This window comes from Notechis scutatus, chromosome 4, assembly GCF_049901735.1.
Source record: "Notechis scutatus isolate UNSWTSFEM ecotype Mainland chromosome 4, rNotScu1.2, whole genome shotgun sequence".
Taxonomy (NCBI): domain Eukaryota; kingdom Metazoa; phylum Chordata; class Lepidosauria; order Squamata; family Elapidae; genus Notechis; species Notechis scutatus.
The window spans coordinates 124,189,922-124,213,294 of record NC_142012.1 but is presented as its reverse complement, the minus strand read 5'-3'; the positions used below and the strand labels follow the sequence as shown (position 1 = coordinate 124,213,294).

Genomic DNA, 23,373 nt, shown 5'->3' with positions numbered 1-23,373 from the left:
TTTTTCATAAGCTTTGACACAAACAGCCAAGGCTGCTGCTCTCTGCCAGGTCCCAGGCCCCTATAAATATGTATCAGGTCACGTATATAGAGACAGATGGCTTCAGGTACTGTCCTCTCTGGTAAAGGCGAAGAAAGAGTTGGAGAAGGGTGTGGCCACATGATTAATTACTGGCCATTTGGTTTAGGGATATTTATCATGGCCCGCTGTCAGGTAAATCACTGGAAAAAAACACCTCTCTAGCAATTAATGGGAAGTGACGGATGGACAGCCACTGGGTCCATTAATCTGGACTATCAGCAGCACACCAAGATTATGAATGTCAGGATGTATAAACTGTTTACCAATCAATAGCCCCAGAAATTCATCCAAGGTTCTCATTTCCGAAGCTCATCCGATACATGAGGCCATTTTTACCTTTTCCACCCAGCTCCTCTCTTTTCATTTCTCTCCATCCTTAATTTGCAATAAAATCACCACTCAATTCACCCAGGATAACCTAGAGGTCCGCAGCAAAAAGAATTAAGAAAAGCCATTCGGTGTCATTTAGGTACACAGATGACCTGAAAGGGAATAGAACAGGAATGTCAAACTCAAGTCCCGCTTGATCTGGCCTGCAGGGCCATCCTTGAAACAGCGAAGGACCGGCCCATGGTGCCTCTGCCAGTGAAAACAGCCTCCCAATCGCTGGTTTCGGCTGGGACGGCTTCCTGCAACCCTCTGCCGCACGACCCTCCCAAGCTCTGTTTTTGCTGGCAGAGGGTTGCAGGAGGCCATCCCAGCAGAAAACGGAGATTGGGAGCCCGTTTTGCTGGCAGAGCACTTGGGGAGCCTCACAAGACTGCCATCAAGCTGCACCCCACCAAGGTAAAACACAACTCTAATGCAGCCCTCAATGAAATTGATACCATTGGAATAGAAGAAAGGCTACTAGATCAACCATTATGCCTGCTGAAACTGCACTGCAATCTACCACAGACAGGTAAATGATTAAATATCTAAGGGGTTAAAAACATGAAGCTGGGCTGTGTTGTTGGGGAGGAGCCTTTTGTCAGAGTGCCATGGTTAGAAAAGAGCATAAACATAGGGCAAAGAGTTCTACCCATGTTCTCCTCTAGAATCCAGCCAATCTTTTGAACTAGAAAAGCATCCTCATAATAAAATGTTTTATTTGAAACTCTAAGAAACCATAGTATGTATGGCAAATGTTACAAACAGTCTGTTTCAAGACCATGATACAGATAGAATGACTGGATTTTAAAAAATTCTCCAATAAGCTACTTTAACCAACAGAATGGTCCCCCTTCATCATTATTGACTCGGTGAGAAGAAAAATTATCATCAAGACAGCTTCAGTCCAAAGGAATCATTTTTCAGCTCAAAGTATAATCTATTTCTTTCAGAATAGTCACACCCACTGTGAAGGAGGAATTGTGTTCCGTAAACCGGGTGCTCTGAAGGTATCTCATGGCAACAACACTAATGACAGCAAGCAAAAGCTCGGCTCATAATTACTTTTCAAATATCATATGTGTAACAAGTATAAAGTAGAGCAACACATCTCAAATGTTACAATAAAAAGAGGTTGTAAACTCATCATTATGGTAAACAGCAGTTTCCTGAGAAGCAATCAGAAAAATAAAGAAGTGAAATAGGGACTCCAAGGAGTACCACAAGAACAAATTGGCTCTCCCGGTGTATCTTTGATGACTCCACAAAAGAGTGTCCCCTAACCTGGCAGCCTACACTTTGATAAGTCAGGTTACCACCTCCATCATTCATAGTCAGCACAGCTATGACAGGTAAGGAAGGAGGAGTTATAGTCCAATGCATCTGGGAGATGCAAGGTTGGAGAAGACTGCAATAAGCAATTTACGAGAAAATTAGCAGGACTGTGAAGATAATTGGACTGATGTTGGGAAAGCTGAAAATATGCCCTTGCCAATGTGCCTGCAAAATGAATACATATGTGAGCCTTCCTAAATATCACATTGTTAATTAACTGAAAGTCTTAACATTTGTCATGGATACAGCCAGAGTTCTAATTCTTCCACTCTAAAGTTTGATCAGCTCTAGATCCCTGTATTTCCTTCATATATTTTCCAGGGTTATACAATAACCCTAAAGCCCACTGAGATTTTCTTCATCCTATTTTCCATAAGGAGTAGTCAGAGAATCAGAATAACCTAATACTTCAGGTATCAACCTCTTGCAATTAGCAATCCTTTGATAAGCTTACTATGCATGGAATATATTTAGCCTTCTCTTATACATCTCCAGAGAAGATTGTACATTCTACAACTTCCTTTTTCTACAAGAAGCTTCCTTAAAGCACTTCCCAATATGCAACTTGTTCTTAAACCTATAATTTGTGCCTCTTCTGCAGTTCCAATGAAACCACGTTTTTTTCTTTAGACAGAATAGGAATAGGCAACCTCCTGTTGTTTCAGACTATAATGCAGCTCAAACACAGCTAGTCAGGCTAATAGTAAGGAATTCTGGGTGGTATAATATAAAAACACATTGAGAAAACCAAGTTGCCTATCATTGCACACTTTGGATACTACAATTCTGAGTTAGCCCTCCTGAATTTATGGTTGCCTTCCAGACAAAAGTGTAAAAATTTCACCCATAAGTTGCCTTGATCCCTAAAAATGTACATTTGTCCTTAGAAATTAATAGCGGTTATATATTTAAATGATAATAAACCTTTAAATACCCTATTCACCCAGTTATACTTGTTCATGGGTGAAACAGCTAATAAGGCATTTGATGTTTGGTTATGCAAGCTTAGGATAACTGATATGGTCAAAAGAAACAGAACACAACCAGAATAACCAACGAGTTAGCCTGGTTCGTTGTATCTGCTCACAAGAATATGTCATCACATTCACTGCTCAGCCACCCTGCACTTAGTTTGATGTATAACTGGTTTTATGCAATTTGGCTTCTAAAAATATAATTGCAATTTTTAGAATTGGAAGTTTACTGAGCTTGATTTCAAGCCAATCAGAGTCCAAAAGCATGATGACAACAATAAATTTAGGGATATTTATTATTGTAAAGCTGCTGACCTTTGCAGATTTCAGTGCTTCCTTTCAACCACAGTTGCTGAAACAAAGAGGTTCTCAGATTCTGTTCAGTGCTTTTTAGCAGAGAGAGAGGGAAGGAGGGAGGGAGGGAAGGAGGGAGGGAGAGGGAGAGGGAGAGGGAGAGGGGAGAGGAGAGAGAGAGGGGGGGGGGGAGAGAGAGAGAGAGAGCGCAAACAAACTTAAATGAATCTGAATGCTCAAAAATGAACACCAGGGACCCTGGAAAAAAAACCCTCAAGTGAAGATAAACATAATACATATTCTAAATCTCTGGTTCTGTGTCAGGGTTTTAATTAACTTAGGGACAGTTTCTCTTGCCTAAATTGGAGTTAACCCACTGGCAGCCTGAACTGACCAAAAACAAACATTCATTTATTTATTAGATTTTAAATAGCCACCAATGTCACAAAATATTACTTCTAGGTGGCATATAAACATATTAACATTTAAAACAAAAAATATGAATATATATACACTGCTCAAAAAAATAAAGGGAACACAAAAAATAAGACATCCTAGATCTGAATGAATGAAATATTCTTATTAAATACTTTGTTCATTACATAGTTGAATGTGCTGACAACAAAATCACACAAAAATTATCAATGGAAATCAAATTTAGCAACCCATGGAGGTCTGGATTTGGAGTTACACTCAAAATTAAAGTGGAAAAAAACACTACAGGCTGATCCAACTTTGATGTAATGTCCTTAAAACAAGTCAAAATGAGGCTCAGTAGTGTGTGTGGCCTCCACGTGCCTGTATGACCTCCCTACAATGCCTGGGCATGCTCCTGATGAGGTGGCGGATGGTCTCCTGAGGGATCTCCTCCCACACCTGGACTAAAGCATCCCCCAACTCCTGGACAGTCTGTGGTGCAACATGGCGTTGGTGGATGGAGCGAGACATGATGTCCCAGATGTGCTCAATTGGATTCAGGTCTGGGGAACGGGAGGGCCAGTCCACAGCATCAATGCCTTCGTCTTACAGGAACTGCTGACACACTCCAGCCACATGAGGTCTAGCATTGTCATGCATTAGGAGGAACCCAGGGCCAACCGCACCAGCATATGGTCTCACAAGGGGTCTGAGGATCTCATCTCGGTACCTAATGGCAGTCAGGCTACCTCTGGCGAGCACATGGAGGGCTGTGTGGCCCCCTAAAGAAATGCCAACCCACACCATTACTGACCCACTGCCAAAACGGTCATGCTGGAGGATGTTGCAGGCAGCAGAACATTCTCCACGGCATCTCCAGACCCTGTCACGTCTGTCACATGTGCTCAGTGTGAACCTGCTTTCATCTGTGAAGAGCACAGGGCGCCAGTGGCGAATCTGCCAATCTTGGTGTTCTCTGGCAAATGCCAAACGTCCTGCACAGTGTTGGGCTGTCAGCACAACCCCTACCTGTGGACATCGGGCCCTCATACCACCCTCATGGAGTCTGTTTCTGACCGTTTGAGCAGCCACATGCACATTTGTGGCCCCCTGGAGGTCATTTTGCAGGGCTCTGGCAGTGCTCTTCCTGTCCCTCCTTGCACAAAGGCGGAGGTAGTGGTCCTGATGCTGGGTTGTTGCCCTCCTACGGCCTCCTCCACGTCTCCTGATGTACTGGCCTGTCTCCTGGTAGCACCTCCATGCTCTGGACACTACGCTGACAGACACAGCAAACCTTCTTGCCACAGCTCGCATTGATGTGCCATCCTGGATGAGCTGCACTACCTGAGCCACTTGTGTGGGTTGTAGACTCCGTCTCAAGCTACCACTAGAGTGAAAGCACCACCAGCATTCAAAAGTGACCGAACCATCAGCCAGAAAGAATAGGAACTGAGAAGTGGTCTGTGGTCACCACCTGCAGAACCACTCCTTTATTGGGGATGTCTTGCTAAGTGCCTCTGCTTTCCACCTGTTGTCTATTCCATTTGCACAACAGCATGTGAAATTGATTGTCAATCAGTGTTGCTACCTAAGTGGACAGTTTGATTTCACAGAAGTGTGATTGACCTGGAGTTACATTGTGTTGTTTAAGTGTTCCCTTTATTTTTTTGAGCAGTGTATATGTGTGTGTGTGTATTCATATTTTTACACACACACACACACCCCAAGAATGCAGGAGTATAACAATCATTCATCATCATACAACCATCTTGAAGCCTCACAATGGGATCCCCAAGGTTGATGGGAAAAAATCTAAGTTTTAAGGACCTTCTGGAAGGCAGAGATGAACTAGAATTTTTTGAGACCCCAGGAGCATCGCCAAAATGGTATGAATTTTGTAAAATGAAAATGTAAAAACTTTCAGATGTACTGGTTTCACTGCCAATTTGTCACTCTTAAAATTATTGCATCATCTGATGTTAAGTGTGGCATGTTTGTGAAGCCCTCTATACCAGATGTCGTTGATTTAATTCACTGTGCATGAAGAGGCCAAGAAGCCAAATGAGATAATCATTTAGAATAGACTCCCATTTGTGCAGAACTAGAGTCTCCAAAGTTCCCAGATAACATGACCAATCTTTACAGAAGATTATGGAAACTATATTCCAACTAGCTTTGTACGCATTATGTGAAGACTTAACTCCCTGGAACAGCCTAAGGCTGGAAAAGGTGGAAGGAAAGAGAACAAGATGACCAGCAACAAGGTGGAGGACTCAGTTATACAGCAATGGGTGCAGTGCTAGAAGATCTGAAAGACCAGGTTAGGGACAGATTGTCATGGAGAAAATCTGTACATGTCGTTAAGCGTCTTCACACTGACTTGATAGTACATAATCAATCATAATCAATTCCAACCTAAATGCAGGGCACTGGCTTGGAAAAGGTGAGCCCGGAAAATATATAGCCTTAAGGAAAAGAAGTTTCTAGACTCATGAAGCAACAAGTCCTGTGCTGAGCAAGACTGGATTTCAAAATTATAAGTCTTCCTGAGAACAATTTGTGTGTCCACTCCACCACCCTCCCCTGACAGCTATTCAGCCATCCTTCATCTGTGCTGAGACAACCTTTCCACAATTTGTCATCATGAAGCAGCACAACTTGCACTGTGCCACGGTCTGAAAAGCCACAGCCAGTCACACTTTCTATTAAACCTCTCTTGCTGTCAGAATTTGCAGCCGTTTCAACAACCTCTGATTCTCCTTGCCACCATTAAAAGATCCATACCTTCTACAGCAAATGCAGTTGTGGCTAGCGTGCTGGCGTTCCATGTAAGGTATGAGCATCACATATGTGTGAACATCATCTATCAGTGTGCGGATATCTAATTCAATCATGTTTTGAGACAAGTTCCCATGAATAACACAATATTGACATTTTAGATTATAGGTTTACTCTTAAGACTATACAGTATTTAAACAATATGAACCGAACTATAAAACATGCAGTATCTCTCATAGAAGGATTCAAAGGCAACCCAGTTCATAGATAGTATTGCAGGAGTGAACAGGAGCAGAACAAGGGAAAAAACAAAAACAACCCACTGATGAGACTTTTAATTTTGAAACAAAATGCTCAAGCAAGGAGCAATTAATGCTCAAATGCTCAATTAAAGAGTTTGAAAGTTACAGAGATGAGGAAAGAATATACTTATGTGATTATAATTAAATTAATTAGCTACAGATTCAGAACATACTGAAGTTATTTATATCATTTTATTCATAGAATTCACTGTTACAAGATGCAGCATTAGTTGAAAGACGCAGCTTTGAAAGACTAGAGCAGCCTTTCCCATATAACTTCAAGATGACTAAAGTTCTCATAATTCCCATAGTTGAACCAATGGCTATGGTGGCTAGAGATTATTTAACATATCTAAGTGACAGATCAAGAATACTGAGTCAAAAATATTGAAAAAGGCAATTTAGAAGGTACTGGTCAGTTTCTGTAAGTTATAAATAGTGGAAAACTAATGTGTCTCTGAGATTATGTCTTGGAACTGCAAACTACAGACAAGACAAGATGTGCCTTTAGTCTGATCCACTTCTGATATCCTTCAAAAGCTTTATTCTGTGATATTTTAAGTCTAACTAGACTCTTAACTACTGCATCAACCTCTGCAGAGATTTTGGATTTATTTTTTTTCAGAACAAGATGCAAAACAAAGAGAACAGGAGGAAGTACAGCTCACAAATTTTATTTCTCAAGATCTTGTATCTCCCTTGTATCCGCAGTCTATTACACACTCCGTCAGATACCTCCCCCCAGCCACGCCTCGGCACCAATCCATTTCATGCTTAGAGGATTGAATCAGTGTCCCTTGGCGTGTCTCCTTTTCACACTATGCTGAACAACACAACTTCTAAGTTGTTCTCTAACTTCTGTAGTGAGTCCCTTAATCTATACCACAAGACAAGGAAACTGAAAAACAACATAAGAAGGAATCATCTAACTTCAAAATTAGGCAGGATGTCAAGCCAAAACAAAAGTCTGGGACCAGAAATCAATAGCTAACAGCTTCTAGAGTAAGGACCTGATATTTAGCTTATTCTGAGGAACACTTGCAATGATTTAATAATGTCAAAATGCCACACAAAGGTTTGATTTCATGTTTAGCTAAGTTTTGTGTCCACTATCTATTGGTCCTTCTTCCTCTCTGCATCGGGCAGCAGGCTTTCTTCTTTCTCGGCATGTTTATATTTTGTAAACATCTGTTAACTTTTCTTCTTCTTTTTATGTTTCAAAGCATGTAGCTCTTTTTGCAGTTTCCCCTCATGGCCTCATTTTTTTCCCATCTCTCTCATACCATTTTCTCCACTTTTTCTACACCTGAAATAAAGTTCTAGTGCTCCATATTAATTTTCCCCAAGTATTCTCTGTCCCTTCCTTCATCATTCTTTCTTCTTCTTCTCATTCCTTGTATGAAAGATGCTTCAGTGGGTCCTTCTCTCCCTACCACCAACAAAAATATGTCTGCTCCCCTCACCCTTTGTATCTTTATTTCATTGATTTATTTTATTACAGTACCACTTTTCTAGCAATTTATACAAATTGAGAAGCTGGGTTTGTACAAGATGGTAAACTTTAAACCTGGCTCACCTGACAGCTGTATTTACATACTACGTATGCTATGCCATCTCCCAAATTAAACCATATTATGGCTTAATGTGATATCAAGTTCAATAATTTGTTAAGATATAACTAGGTTTGCACAAGACAAAGAACTGTAAGAAACTCAGCTCCAATTTAGTCTTGCCTAGCAAACCTAGTTAGTAACAATCTTCCACTTGTTGCTCAATCTACAAAAAAAAGCACAACTTAGATACTCTACATTTGCATCTCCATCTTAAAGCCTTGCTGTAGATGTATCTACATAAGGATGGGAAAGGACCTTAAGCAAATAAAATCTGATACCCCTCCGTTAGTCACAAAGGGCCAAAGAGAAGATTGCAATCAGTGCTCAGATCCAGATATTGCTCTGCCTGATTCAAGAAAAAAAAGTGCAATAGCCTACTGAGAAACAAGACCCAGAACTATAGTGGCGTGATGGTAAAAGGTGGGAGGGGAAAATATCCCCAAATTGTGCTAAAAGAACCAACCCATCCAAATGTAACTCGCCTTTTTTTTTTTTTTTTTTACTATAACTGCAATTGGTCTCTTCGTATAGACAACTTTAGAATATGTTCCTGTTGGAGCTCTAGTCTTGACAGCCATGTCAAATGAACTATGTTCACAGGGAAAAGCGTCAGCAATTAGTTATGTTAGTTAGTTATTAGCAATGAGCTCGAAGAGTTTGTGCCCTAAGAGCACCCTTCTCCAATAACTGCATAAACACAACTGCTAGTAGTAAAGGCTGTAGTGGCACCCATGAGCTTCTAGCAGCTGGCATTGCTTCCTGGCAGCAAACTGTATTTTTAGCTTTTGAGGTTTCCGATTCCACTCAATCCATAACTCCATCAATAGCATATTTACCTTAGAGTCCTGATCTTAGGAGAGAAATAACAAGCCGTTTGGCTTGACAAAAGCACTAGAAATCTTTGCCCTGCAGTTGTGTGTAGGTGGGGCATATGCCAACTTTATTCCTGGCCCTAGGGATTCAGCTTCCACCCTCCCTGGGGTTGGCAGTGACCAAAAGCCATCTCTCCTTCCACCTGCCTCCACTCATTTTGCACAAAGGGAACAGCTCTCAATTGGTGCTTAGGGAGCAGCAAAGTGGCCTTGCATGACAGCACCATGTGTCATTTAGCACTCATACATACGCAATGTCACTCTTTATGGCCTACTGTAGAACTGGAACTTCTTATAAAATAACAGTATTAGTAACAAGAGAGAGGTGCAAGGAGACTCCAAACAACTTGAATTAGAAACCCCTTTGGAATGGTTTTCTCATTTAGTCTCCAGGCACATGAACACAGTGCCTCTCCCTCTCTGCAGAGCATCAATGGAAGATTTTGCCAACAGAGATCCATCTGCACTTCCCCCCAAGACACTAAACTGGTACAATATGACTGGGACTGCATATATATACATATACATATACATACACACACACACACACACACACACACACACATATATATATACACATACATACATACATACATACATACATACATACATACATACATACATACATACATACATATGTATATTGTATGCCTAGATGTTTTAGGAGTGGGCAGCACCATGTTCAATTATTTGAGATGGGATCTGTGAGTTGTTAAGAGGGGGAAAAGGTATATTTTCACTCCTAAATCATCCCAAATGCTAAAATATGATCCAATTTAGGAGGCAGGGATATGGTTTTAACCTTGAGATGTAAAAAGAAGGCCAATTATATGCCATTGTAGCAGGACTTCGGTAGTTACATGCATGGACAAAACTCCTGGGGCTAAGAAAAAAGAAAAGAGATATATAAAGAAATGACTTTCTTCTTCATCATGACAAGTATAAACAATTTCAGTAACTTATCACTTTCTCTGATATTGCCATAAAAATTCTCTTCTTCCCATATCTCTTCTTGTCTATAAACAAATCTTTACAGCCTCATCATCCAGTCCTGGTCAATGAAAATCCAATAAGAGTTACCAGAAACAACAACATATATATTTTAATCTTGATCTAATAAACCGACTTTATATTCCTTTCCTTTTCTTTTAACAATCTTGATCTTTAATCTCTTGAAGCAATACCCCAGAATTTGATTTCTTTTCATTTTCTGTCTCTTCTCAGAAGCTGTTTCAAAACTTCAACACATCTCTTTTATAAATTCAAAAGAAGAAATTGCACCTTAGGCTTGCTTGTAACACTTGTTATAAGCCAGTAAACAGCTTTGAATCCAGCCAGCTGGATAGCAACAGATCCATATCCCACCCTTGCCCTAATCCTCCTTCATTTTTTAGAACCATAGAAATTCATATCTATTTGACCAATGACCTCTTCTCCAGTTCAATAACTACAGGATACTAATTCTACAGTCTCTTTCTGAAAATAAAAAACTCTTTCACCCAGCATTTTTCTCTCTTATGGAATACAAAGAGCGAGGAATCAACCACACTTCACAAGGAAATTCCAAACATGCAAAGATAACACTTAAAAAAAATATGAACACACAGATGAAACAGTTCATTTTTTCCCCCCATTTCAGTTTCTTTGGAATAAGCACAGCTACGAACACCAGTTCAATACTAGGAGGAAGCTTGGAGTCAATGATATTCATTTAAACTTGCATGAAAAAAGACAAGGCTACAAAGAAAAAAAGTGAATTAATGTCTGACCAAAGGACTAAGGGAATTAGGCAGGATTGTATAGATATATCAAGGGCAGAAGCCCTGCTACAAAGCACATCAATAAATAACAAAAGAGATGAAATTAACAAGGAGTCCAATAGGAATAAGATTATTTAAATCTGTCTTGAAAACCAGGGAAAAAAAGATGAGAAGAATGGCCTTGAGAATATATAGCCATATATGTACATGCTACTAAAACTAGCCACTTACAACCATAAGCATTCCAGAATAAACTAGGCAAATTTAACTAATTAATATATTGATTTTGAATAATTAATGAATGTTTAAAAGACATTGGTCAGGAAGACTTAACAAAGGGTAGATTTGGTTGCTTTTGTGGCAGCTTGTCCAAAAATATGGTCTGGTTTTCAGCATTTGTAGCTACGCAAGTTGGAAAGTTTCTCCTGCCAAATGTAGGATTGCTATAAAGAAAATGACAAGAAGCAATGGATGGAAACTAATCAAGGAGAAAAGCAACCTAGAACTAAGGGGAAATTTACTGACAGAACAATTAATCAGTGGAGCCTCAAGAAGTTGCCTCAAGAAGTTGTAAATGCTCCAACACTGGAAGAGATTGGATAACCATTTGTCAGAAGTGGAGTAGGATTTCCTGCCTAAAGGGGCGTTGGTCCTACCTGAATGCTTCTTCTCGGGGAGCCGAAGGGAGAATCCAGGATGGGTAGTCTCTAGTCCCCTAGCTCTGCAGACCGATTTGAAAAACTGAGGACACACCCCCGGTAACAGTCCCCAGTTCTGAACCACGTTGAAGCGAATTCAGCTGCTCCTCATCCTCAAACAGATAGTTCAGTTGATACTGCAAAAAAAAGGGACATTTCCTCCCCATTCTGACCTGACAGAATACAGGGTGGGACTGGATTCTCCCTTCGGCTCCCCGAGAAGCGTTCAGGTAGGACCAATGCCCCTTCTCCACTGAGCCGAAGGGAGAATCCAGCATGGGACATACCAAAGCTGGCTGATGGCTGTCCTACGGGTGGGACCTGGATTGGTCGGAGGTCCCCACCTCTACATGCACACCCTGCAGGACTCGTCTTCCAAAGGACGCCTCCGCTGAGGCAAAGGAGTCAATTTTGTAATGTCTTATGAATCTTATAAATTTGCACGAAGAACTGAGAGAACAAGAAAACAATTCAAAGAAACTGAGTGAAGTTAGAAATAAAACACAATTTAGGCAAGCAAGATATAGCTTCTGGAGACAGGAAATGTAGACACCGAACAGGGACAGAAACCTGGAAAGGATGAGAGCAAAGTAGAGATGAGCTGACAATGATGAAAGAGCTGCTACTATTTCAGTCTACAGAAATACCACGCCCCAAAGGAAGGGTGAATGGCAGATTGGATGCATCCATGATCGGGAAGATCAGTTGCCCAAAGCAGCCTGGTTGGAGCTGAGAAAGAATGACATGACATTGGAGTAAAATAAGTAGAAACAAAAAGCAGCAGCATGATCTCTCCTAAACAACTCTTCCTCTAGTCTAGGAAATAATCAACTCTCTGGTCACCATTCCTTTGTAGAAAGCTAGCACCCACTCCTCTCCTAGAAAAATGAAATATTCTAGGAAATATTAAAAAGGCAGAATATTATACTTCCCCGGAGGAGAAAAGGAGAAATATGCTCTTGGAAAGCAGCCCCCACTTTTGTTAATAGCCCCAGAAAGACTGAACCATCTTATCTACAACACAAAAGACCTTCAGGTCCAGGTGATGGGATTAGCTCTCACTCAGATCCAAGCCATTAAGCCATAATAGGAATTGCCCAAAGCCCCTTCATTACATCACCCAGCAAGATTCAACCAAGCTTGGGACTCAAGACAACCTACAAAAATTACCCCTACATAGCCCCATGGGAGTCTGACAACCAATCAGGATACATTTCTTGCCACAGGAACAGGAAGCAAATTCGAAGCCCAACAGAGGGTATATATTGATCTCCCTCTCTCACCCGGGTGCTCTTTTTGCCCAGGACCTCAATATGGTCCTGTTAAACCATTAAACCGTCTTTCCACACAGTCTCCATGTTTCCGGTGTCTTTCTTCCCACTTGGAACTGGACCCAGATGGACATTTCTTCCAACACCTTCAATTCAATCCAAAGTGGAATTCCACAATCTAGTAAAAAAACAAAGGAAAAATTTCCTACCAGTGAGAACATCCAACCAATGGAACAACTTGCCTTCAGAAGTTGTGGGCGCTCCATCACTGGAGGCTTTCAAAAAGAGACCAGACAACCATTTATCTGAAATTGAAGAGGGCCATCTGCTCAAGCAGGGGGTGCTTGAGGGGGTGCCCCTCCAACTCTGTTATTCTATGTTCAATCAAGGTGCTTCCTTGAGTGCACCAAGAAGAAACCTCCTTGTAAACAGGTCTCTATAGATTTCTCAAAACCACAAGCCTAAACTGCATCGCATTTGGCCTCAAACTCAGCAAACAATACAATCGGCAGAAGAGCTTGTGGGAAAAAGAGCAGGCTTTAGAATAAGAGGTAGAAGGACTGCATAGCCGTCCTCCCCTCAGTATTAACACTCATAAAAATAATATATATCCATAAAATGAAAAGAAAGTACTCTTTACTTTCGATATGTCAAATCCTGGTAGCACATCCTCTTTAAACTTTTCTCAATTATTGGCATTCAAATAATTCTCTTTACATGACTGTAGCAGAAAACTGAAAATACCGATTTCTTAACTTCTGCCACTTCACATTCTCCAAAAACTTCCAACTCTCATCTTTCTCTAATCATGTGATTTCCTCTACTAAAGACAGAATGGCTCTATTTGCATGACCAATGCAGGTGTATGCCTATGATGTGACCTATGATTACACAGCCCAGTCAAGTGGCAAGGACAGGATCCATTTTAATCCCAAACCAACTGTCCCTTAAGTAACCTTGTTGCCAATATGATGACAAAGCGGTGCCACAAAAAAGCCTTCTCTAGGAAAACTGGCTCTGTGTACTTTTCACATTTCAAATCTTCCCTCCATAATTCCATGCAGGATAGAAAACGGGAGGAAAGGGGAAGAACTAGACAAGCCCCCTTTCCAAGTGGTGCCTGCTGTGGTACTGTCACCAATCTGGATTTTGCAGATTATTTTTCCCTTCTTCAGAGAGGAAAAGTTAACAACTAGAAAATATTGTTCTCCATTTTCCTCTGCAACAGCTAGAATAGCTTCAAAAATGGTTACTACTTGGTCGATGGGTCAACTGGATCATATGTAGCAAGATGGATAGCAAATTTAATAAAATAATAAAATAAATATGCTGTTGGTGCAAAAGGAACAGAACAATTTTCAAGTATAGCTATCATTTTGCTCCTAATCCTATCTCAAATCTTCTACCCTTCTATATCCTAGGTCAAATGTTGTCCGAAGTGAACCACCACAGTATTGGTCACTAGCAGCAATATGCGCATAGGCAAGGAAACAAGAAACAACCATGATAAAGAATAGCAGTTATGGCATTTTTTGGCAGGAGAGAGTGAAAAACATTGCAGGGAGGCTGGAAATAGATATATGTTTACTGAGGCGTCAAGTGCCTGGGACTGCAAGTTTGCCAAGAGAGGAAGGAGATGCTGCACAGTACTAGCAAGGGACACCATATAACTTCCCCCCTGCATGGATTCTGATAAATAGAATCTCTTTGTAATTCAATAAAGTCCCAGCAGTTACTGTGGTTCGTCCATCCATCGTACCCAGAAGACTACAACTGCTGCTCACATAAATTTTTCAAGACCAATATGCACAAGTAAAAGACTTACTGGATGGTAGGCACTAGTGATGCTCCCCACAAATGCAGCATCAGCTCCCAGATTCTGAGGGCAGCAATAAAGCATTACCGGAATTCAAAGAAAGCCCTCTACATCCTGCCAAACAGTCACAATTTATTTTGTCCTACAAATAATGTTCTATTAGATAGGTTTTGCTTAGGTTTTTTTTTTTTAAATGGTCATCTTTACTGAGTGCATTTTGTTTTAATTGCTCTAGGCTAGGGGTCTCCAACCTTGGCAACTTTTAGACTTGTGGACTTCAACTCCCAGAGTTCCTCAGCCAGCTTTGCTGGCTGAGGAACTCTGGGAGTTGAAGTCCACAAGTCTTAAAGTTGCCAAGGTTGGAGACCTCTGCTCTAGGCCACACCACATGGTGGTCAAGGATGGAAATATAAATTATTTTTACTTAACCTGTGATAATAGTTTGATACTGTCCCAGACAAATCAGCATCCTAAACTAGGGCAGGGATTAACAACGACCATGTGACCCTCTCTTTTTTTTCAGTAACAAACCATTTGCACCAATTATTAAAAGGCACATTACAGCGTCTAGTTTGCTGGTATTAAGAACTATCAATTGGGCTTCAAGATATTCTTAATACTCTACAGACTTCACCTGTATATTTTTTGCCTGTAATCAATAATCAATTCTTTCACAAGCAGAGCCAGGACAATTTCACTGCCAGTGCCCATTGCGCAATCCCTTTCTGTTAAGGACTTTTAGCAGGAGGACTAAGAGAACATTCAGTGCTTCCTTTTTTATTGTTCCCTTTCTTAGGGTGGCTATATATGCCAAAGTAATTTCTTAATACAATTGCTTCTGAATATAGCACTATTTTATTCATTCGGTGCATACCACTTTTGAAGGATTAAATCCTAAAATGCAATTTATAAATAGATTAATTAATTCATGTAATCTTATACTAAATATTTTGTATCCCTTTCCTCTAACAGTCACAGAGATATGGCTTGCAACCAATGAGGCAGTTTTCCTCCCTGTAATGGAACAACAGTTCATATTTAGAACTGTTTTATAAATGTTATGAAGAAAGAAAGAAAAAGAAACTTTCCAAATTACTAGGTTGTCTCAACCTTTTTCTCATTAGATCATGTGAAAAGAATAATCTGTAAAATAGCACAAGGATTTTCAACACTAGTTCATTACATCTAATATATTACAAGAACTGGTCATAGATATTTCTCTTTTCACATTCCACAGAAAATGAAACACAAGGCTGTGGAAATAGCACACAAAGCAAAGACCAGTAAAATGTGAAGAGAGAATCTTATTTATCTTTCTTATAGAAAATGTATTTATCCAGTGAATCCAAAGGGTATATGTGTACTTAAATAGAATGGAAAAGTGATGGTTTCAACAAATACAATCAAATATCACTTGGCTAAAAGTAAAGAAAACTGAGTTTGGCTCATATAATGCAGTGGTCACCAACTGGTGGTCCATTGACCACTGGTGGTCCGCGAGAACATTTTGGTAGTCCGCAGAAAAATTATTTGCATTTTTTATATCGCACTAAATCAGGGGTCCTCAAACTACAGCCCCTGGACTATATACGTGCAATGAACATTTGTGTTGTTTCAGAGAGTCTCCCCCTTCGAGGTCTTTTCGTGCGGGTCGGAGGGGGGCAGAAATTCCGACTTGGGGTCTACTTCAGCCTCCTGGTGCGGGGCTTTGGCGAAGACTGGAGGGAAGTGCCACTGGTGGCAAAGAATTGGAGGGCCTTGTTCCAGTGGGACTGCATTATGGCCTGGAACTGGCTGATCATCTCAGCCCACTGAGCCTCGAGGTGCCGGTACCTGGCCTTGCATTCCCGCAGGTCTTCCCTGTGATTGGAAAGCCTATGCTCGTAGTCCTCGGTGAGGTGCTTCTGCTGAGCCTTCTTCTTGGTCAGATCCAATTTGAACTGAGCCAGCTGTTCTGCAAACTCTTTCTCATGTTGGCTGCTCTAACAACTGCTTCCTGTTGGGGCCCTAAGGAGCCCGGGCAGGTAGGTGAGGAATGACTGGGAGGGGAAGGGTGAGTAGAGGCTGGAGAGGTGCCCCTCAACGTGAGTGACATTGAGTTGGCCACACCCACCCAGTCACATGACTACCTAGCCATGCCCACCCAGCTGGTCATTAACTAGATTATATTAGTAGTCCGCGGGATTTAAAATTATGAACGTAGTGGTCCTTGAGATTCAAAAGGTTGGTGACCCCTGATAGAATGCATAGTACACGGTTTTATTCCTGAAAACTGTTTAGAAGATTCAAGTAAAACTGAATTAGGTAATATTATATGTTTACCATGTACAAATACTGTTCCAGACAGTTTTATGCTTATAAGGCCTTTAAAATTTGGGCCCAATCTGCACCTATCTATGCATTATTGCAAATTACCCAAGTTTCTTTAGTATCAATCCATTAAACAACACAACTAAAGAATGACCAGACACTTTTGATCCTTTCATCACAATTACAAAATGCCTTTTCACCGGGGACATTATTTCAATAGTATCAAACTAGTGGACTGCTAGATGAGAGAAAGGGATAATTTTACCTGTTAACAGAGTATAGTAGTTATGTTAAGAATATGTGCTATTTATATAAAAGAAAATAGAATAAGAGGGGATAATATTTAATACTAACAATAAATGCAAGCTGGTTGCAGTTCTTGAAGGAAATGCAAAGAATAGGACCAGCAAATTAAGGATTTATCAATTCAAAGGCTACAAAAGGAATTGACAGTGGAAACAAATCACCATGAAGATACAGCCAAACAGAAGTAACCTCAATGGATCAAAGCAATAGCAAGAGATGTAAAAGATATACTATTTGCTGGAACTCAGTAACCATTTTCAAACTCTTACAGCTGAAAGAAACACTGAAGAATGGAAGACAGGATGGTGGAACTTAAAAGGCAGAGTGGATTCAACTGTATCCTGTAAAAAGCCAAACAGAAGACTTAAGCACAATAAGTACCTGAAACATATGTATGTCAACTGGACTCATCAATTGCTGTGAATGAGAATCAGGAACTTCCAAGATCTACCAGGTCCAAAAATATTTTTTTTCCTGATAATACACGTGGGAACAAATAATACTGCAGAGAATGGCTTTGAAAATTTTGGAACAAAACTCAAGGTTCTGGGAGAGGAGGTGGTATTCTCATCTATTTTTCTAGTTCATAGAAAAAAGGTTAAAAAGAGAAAAAAAGGTACTGTAATTCAATAACTGACTACATAAATTGGGTCAATGAGAGATATTTGGTTTCCAGGATGATAGTCTCAGTAATCTAGGTGATGGACCACTGTCACAAGACAAGTTTTATATTTCCAAAGAGTGTTTGACCACAACATGGGAAGCTTGATTAGAAGGGTTTTAACTGAATCCTATGGCGGGCAGAAATAAATTGGAAAAATGCACTATAAAAGTAGGAATGCTGCTGCAATGGAGCCTCTTAAACCATTCAAATAAAAGTCAGCAAGATCACTGGTTCATAAAGTTCATGACCTTCATTGACTATACACTAATACTCAAAATATAATATATAAGCAAGATGAGTATGAACTCTTGATACAGAAAATATGCTTTATTAATTTTAATGGAGACCTGGTGGGGTGACTTCCAACTGAAAAAGAGCAGTAAAGAAATCAATTTATTCAAAAGGAACAGAAACTATAGAAAGGGGAGGAGTTCCATTATCTGTTAAAAATATCAACGCCTACTCAGAAATCTAAAAAAATCAACTTAACAATGCTGCAGAGAGCATCTAAGTTAAAATAACTAGTGAAAGAAATAAAAGCAATATTGTTGACGTCTGCCACGGGTCATCCAACCAATTAGGTGAGGATACCTTTCAAAAGCAAACTGAGGCTTTTTTGAAGCAGCAAGAATTCACAAAATCCAGCAAACTACAGACCAGCTACTCTGACATTGATACTAAGAATGTTCTAAAACAGATTATAAAGAGATTGCTTCCAAAGTTCTTACAGATCAATGCGATATTACAGAGCTTTCCAGACTAATTTTATCTCATTTTTGAGTGGGTAAGTTCCTTAACAAATTGTGGGTTATATTTCTGTGGACATAATGTATCTTGACATCTGAAGTGCATTTGATAAATACTGATTAACAAAGCACTTAAGTGTGAGCAGGATAGCATTACAATTAAATGGGAATGTAGCTGTTTCAAAAATTGTACTCAATAGGGTGTTCATCAAAATGAAGAGAGGTATCAAATGGGACGTCATACTTATCAATCCTGGGCTTTATACTCTTTAATATTTTTATTAATGACATGAAGATACAAGGAATATTTATTGAATTAAAAAAAATGGCTGAGATTGCTAATTCCCCAGAATGCAGAAATAAAATGAAATTGAGCTTAATAGGTTGGAGAAATTAGCTGAAATCAACTGAATAAAATTTAAGAGATAAGCAAAGTTTTTATTTAGAAATTTAAAAATTATATGGGGAAGTTAATGTCATATTTGTGGGGGGAAATGAAATAGTAATTGATTGCAAAGAACATATAAGTAAACAGTGTGATAAGAGTACAAAATGTTAAATGCAATTTTAGGCTGTATTATGAATAATATATTATCCAAGTTATTGAAAGTAACAGTGCTTTAACTTGTCAGATCCTACCTAGTTCTGAACAGTGATTTTTGACACAGAGAAAATCATAAAAACTGGATTAAGTTCACAGAATGTCAGTGAAGATGGTTAGGGTAATAGAAATTATCTTATATAAAAGGTATTGAATGAGTGGGATACATTTAGTTCTTGGAAAAACTTAAGGAAATATTGCAGCACTTTCGAAATACCTGGAAGGGTATTATATTGAATTTAAGGTGCAGGACCCAGAATAATGCATTTAAGTTGCAGGATCCTTAATAATGCATTAAGAAGGAAGTTTTTGACAATGTTAGAAAATACATCCTCAAAGTAAATGCAGTTTGATGTGGGAATCAGTTATCTGGCGAGGTGAAAGGTTTCTTGTCACTGAATGTATTCATACAGAGGGTGGATAACCATCTGTCTGAAAGTTTTTACCTTGAATATCAGCACTGAGTAGAGTTAGGTTCTATAATACTATTTTCTATTGCCAACATTGCAAAACAAACCCATTTTAATAAAATGTACACTATTACTTATTTGATCTATATTAAGAAAAAATGTAATATAATTTTCTTAAATCAGCATTTTAACATTACATGTTCTTTCACAGCTTTTGAACTTATTAATTTAAAACTCAATAGCACCTGAATACCTGTAATCAATGAAAAGAATTGAAGTTTTAAGCATAGTAGGCTTCTCATATTATTAGCGTTTTACTTGAGTTTGAACTGTATCTTTATTTTTATATATACATTAAAGTATGTCACCAAGCCTTCAAACCATGGAAAGTTAAAAGTTCATCAAATTTTAAAAGTTGAAGCTTTATCCTTGAACCATAAGAAAAATTACCCCGTTTCTCTCTAGTTCTTATATAGTTCTTGCGTATTTGCAAGCCTTTTTTGGCAACCAAAAGCACTAGTTATGTAGTATAGTATACTAATATTGTGCATCAGTACTCTGAAAGTTTCCTGGAGAGAAACCCTTACAAGTGGTATTAAATAATAAAAACAACAATAATTATAATTGTAACAGTGAAGAGTTAATTTGGGCCTTGAAGATAATAGCCTTGAAATGACATCAGAATATCAGGATTCATCCCTTAAAAATTGAAACACTAAAGAAGATATATTTAAGAGCCCTTTGTCTTTCAACATTTTCTTTTAAATATACTTTTTTTTTACTGCTTCATGCAGGCTGACATGCAACATTTGGAAAGCAGACTTCCTCACAAGTTCAAACCATAATACTTTTTCAGTTAACTTACATTTAATTATAATTTCAGTTTTACTGAAAGAGGGAACATAGGTATTAATTTGTTGACTGATTTAAAAAATGAATCAAAACACTGTAAATTTTATGCATAATGTGGTTCCACCAGGAATCCTTACTCCTATATTATCCTTCTTGAAGCTTCACGCCATAAAAATATATAACAAAAATATTTAAGACTACCCAGTAAAACAACATTAGCACCAGAAAAATGCACCCTACAGGGAAAGGATGAATGTTCTCAAGGTCACGGAAAATGGAATACCCTCTCAACAACACAATGTTAAGGATACCAAAAAAAAAATAAAAAAATTAATTGTACCTTTATTGCAGAGTAGGATGCATGTTTTCCCAAATACAACATATCCGCACCATGAATGTACTTTAGACCGAATTACAGAGCAGGGTCGTGCGGACTTCGAGAAAACTGAAGCAGATTTATGATATGATTATTCAGCGTCATCTGATAATGAACTTTAATTTTCTATATTAGAAAATTATATAGCGTCTTCCTTTTGAAAGATCAATTGCTGTCCACCTGTTGCTTGAATGCGAACTACCGCAGCGGTAGTATCGCCAGCCCAAGAGCGATCAGAATTGGTGGGGACCCCCAACTATCACTCTGTGGTTTTGGGGAACAAGCGAAAAGGAAAAGAACGGCATTAAGGACCCCGTACAACACCCAGAAAATGAGGGATCGAGGATGGAAAGCAAAGGAAGAGAGACATCTGCAAAGCCCAACACGAGAAGGGGAGAAAAGAAACAGTTACCGACTACAAACAGGACCACTCCACCGCAGCTGCTTCCGCCTTCACTACTTCCGTCCGAGCCTATTCTGTTTAATTCGTTCTCTCCGCAAGGGCCGCTGGGAAATGTAGTATCGTGAGTCACCCTCTTCATTTAGCATTCCTTCAAATATCCTTTTCCGATCTACGGTAGTTGACCTAAGAAAAGTCATAATTAAGCTACTTAAGAAATTTTTCTTTTGGATTTGCATAGTCCGTTACGTTCATCCGGTGAATATGGGACATAATCTATCTAACCTTGTTGAAGAATCGCGCCATGCTTTAAGTTTACGGGCTGTTTTCTCCTGAATTTTACACCGTTATGTACTTAGTGGTAGGAATAGAAGTTCTCTGCACATGCGCGACAATATTTTTCACTTACTGAATTGAAAGGAAAAGATCCATTTCATACTTAGCGATGATAAAGTGCCACATTCCAAAATCAGTAGACATATTTTAATTTTGAGAAAATTTGATAGCATGGATGCCATCATCACATTCCGAAGTAGCTCACCTTATCTCCCCATTCATTGTATGATCTGTGTGAAATAAAAAATGTATGGAAAAAACATAGGAAAAATTCTTTGCCTCTCATTCTGAAATGAGCATTACATGTTCTGTGCATTTTTATCTATCTCCTAATAGTTGAACCCAAACCAAAGGGTAGAATTTCAGAATCACAAGCTGAGGAACTCAACCAGGGGAAAAGGGGGGGGGGGGGGGGGGGGGGGGGGGGGGGGGGGGGGGGGGGGGGGGGGGGGGGGGGGGGGGGGGAGGGAAAGAGAGGGGGGGGGGGGGGGGGGGGGGGGGGGGGGGGGGGGGGGGGGGGGGGGGGGGGGGGGGTTGTTAACGGCGGGGGGGCGGCGGGGGGGGGCGGGGGCGGCCCCGGGGCCCCGCCCCGGACCGGGGGGCGGGGGGGGGGCCCGCCCCCCCCCCGGGGCCCGGCGGGGGGGGGGGGGGGGGGCGGGGGGGGCGCCGGACCCCCCCCCCCCAGGGGGGGCGGGGAGGGCGTTTTTTTTTTTTTTTTAAAAAAAAAGAAAAAAAAAAAAAAAAAAAAAAAAAAAAAAAAAAAAAAAAAAAAAAAAACTTAAGAGGGGGGGGGGGGGGGGGGGATTTATTAAAAATTATCAGTTGAAAGTTATCAATTGCTCCTACCCCCTTCTTATTCCCCTGTATTTTCTTTCTGTAAGAAACTCGCATTATCTTCAGGATCAGTAAGACCTAGAGCACAATTCTTTGGGAAGGCAGTGGGAGAATGTTGATCTATCCAAGCTTCAGTGACCTAACCAAGAAAGGCCAAATTACCAATGAATGAGAAGCACTGGACCCATCCTGCACACTCCTATAGATGTCCTATAGATGTCCCAAAATACACAAGTCCAATACGTACCTCTTCATCCAATTGTATCATTACCAAGGACCCCTGCCTACAATATCACAAAAGAATTAACAAAAAGGCTTGGGCACCTCACAAGAGAAAGCAAACATTCCATCCACTCCCCACTACAGTGCCTTCAAACAATCAGAGACATGATTAAGATGAGGACAAAACCATAGTCTCATTTGATGTCCTAGTCCTTTCCCTAGATCCAGAATTAGCCCAGAGTCTATGACAACATTGTTCCACAGCACACCTGACTTAACCAAATAAATACATGAAGATTGAAACATCCAGGATTATGGATTTTCATAAACCTCTGCCTAACCACATAGTTCTAATTTGACAGACAATTTAGAGACAAAGGGACACCTATGAGGTCCCTACTTTTAGGACTTACTTATTTATAAAAGTTATAGGCCACCCATCTTATTTCAAGATAACTTGTAGCAGAGGTGGTATTCAGCAGGTTCTAACCAGTTCTGGAGAACTGGTAGCGGAAATTTTGAGTAGTTCGGAGAACTGGCAAATACCACCTCTGCCTGGCCCAGCCCCCATCTATTCTCTGCTTCCCGGGTCCCAGCTGATCAGCTGGGTCTTCTTTTGTTGCCCTGCACAGGAGAAGGGAGCTGGAAAGCAGGTTAGTAGAGTGGGAAGAGAATGGGGATTTTACAGTATCCTTTCCCTGGAGTGGGGTGGGAATGGAGATTTTACAGTATTCCC

General features: G+C 40.1%; 1 protein-coding gene across 6 annotated transcripts in view; it reads right to left on the bottom strand.

Annotated features, from left to right (window-relative positions):
- R3HCC1L (R3H domain and coiled-coil containing 1 like) overlaps positions 1–21,363 on the bottom strand; it is a 39,472-nt gene extending 18,109 nt beyond the window's left edge. Inside the window, exons 1-2 of one of the 6 annotated variants that reach the window (XM_087964738.1) lie at positions 21,258–21,306; positions 418–563 (exon numbers count right to left, since the gene is read on the bottom strand). In XM_087964738.1, the coding sequence (XP_087820864.1) occupies positions 418–445 (28 nt within the window). In that variant the 5' untranslated portion in view covers positions 446–563; positions 21,258–21,306. The other 5 variants (XM_026676050.2, XM_026676132.2, XM_087964740.1 and 2 more) reach the window with 5 other exon arrangements.
- Positions 21,364–23,373: the final 2,010 nt, after the last annotated feature.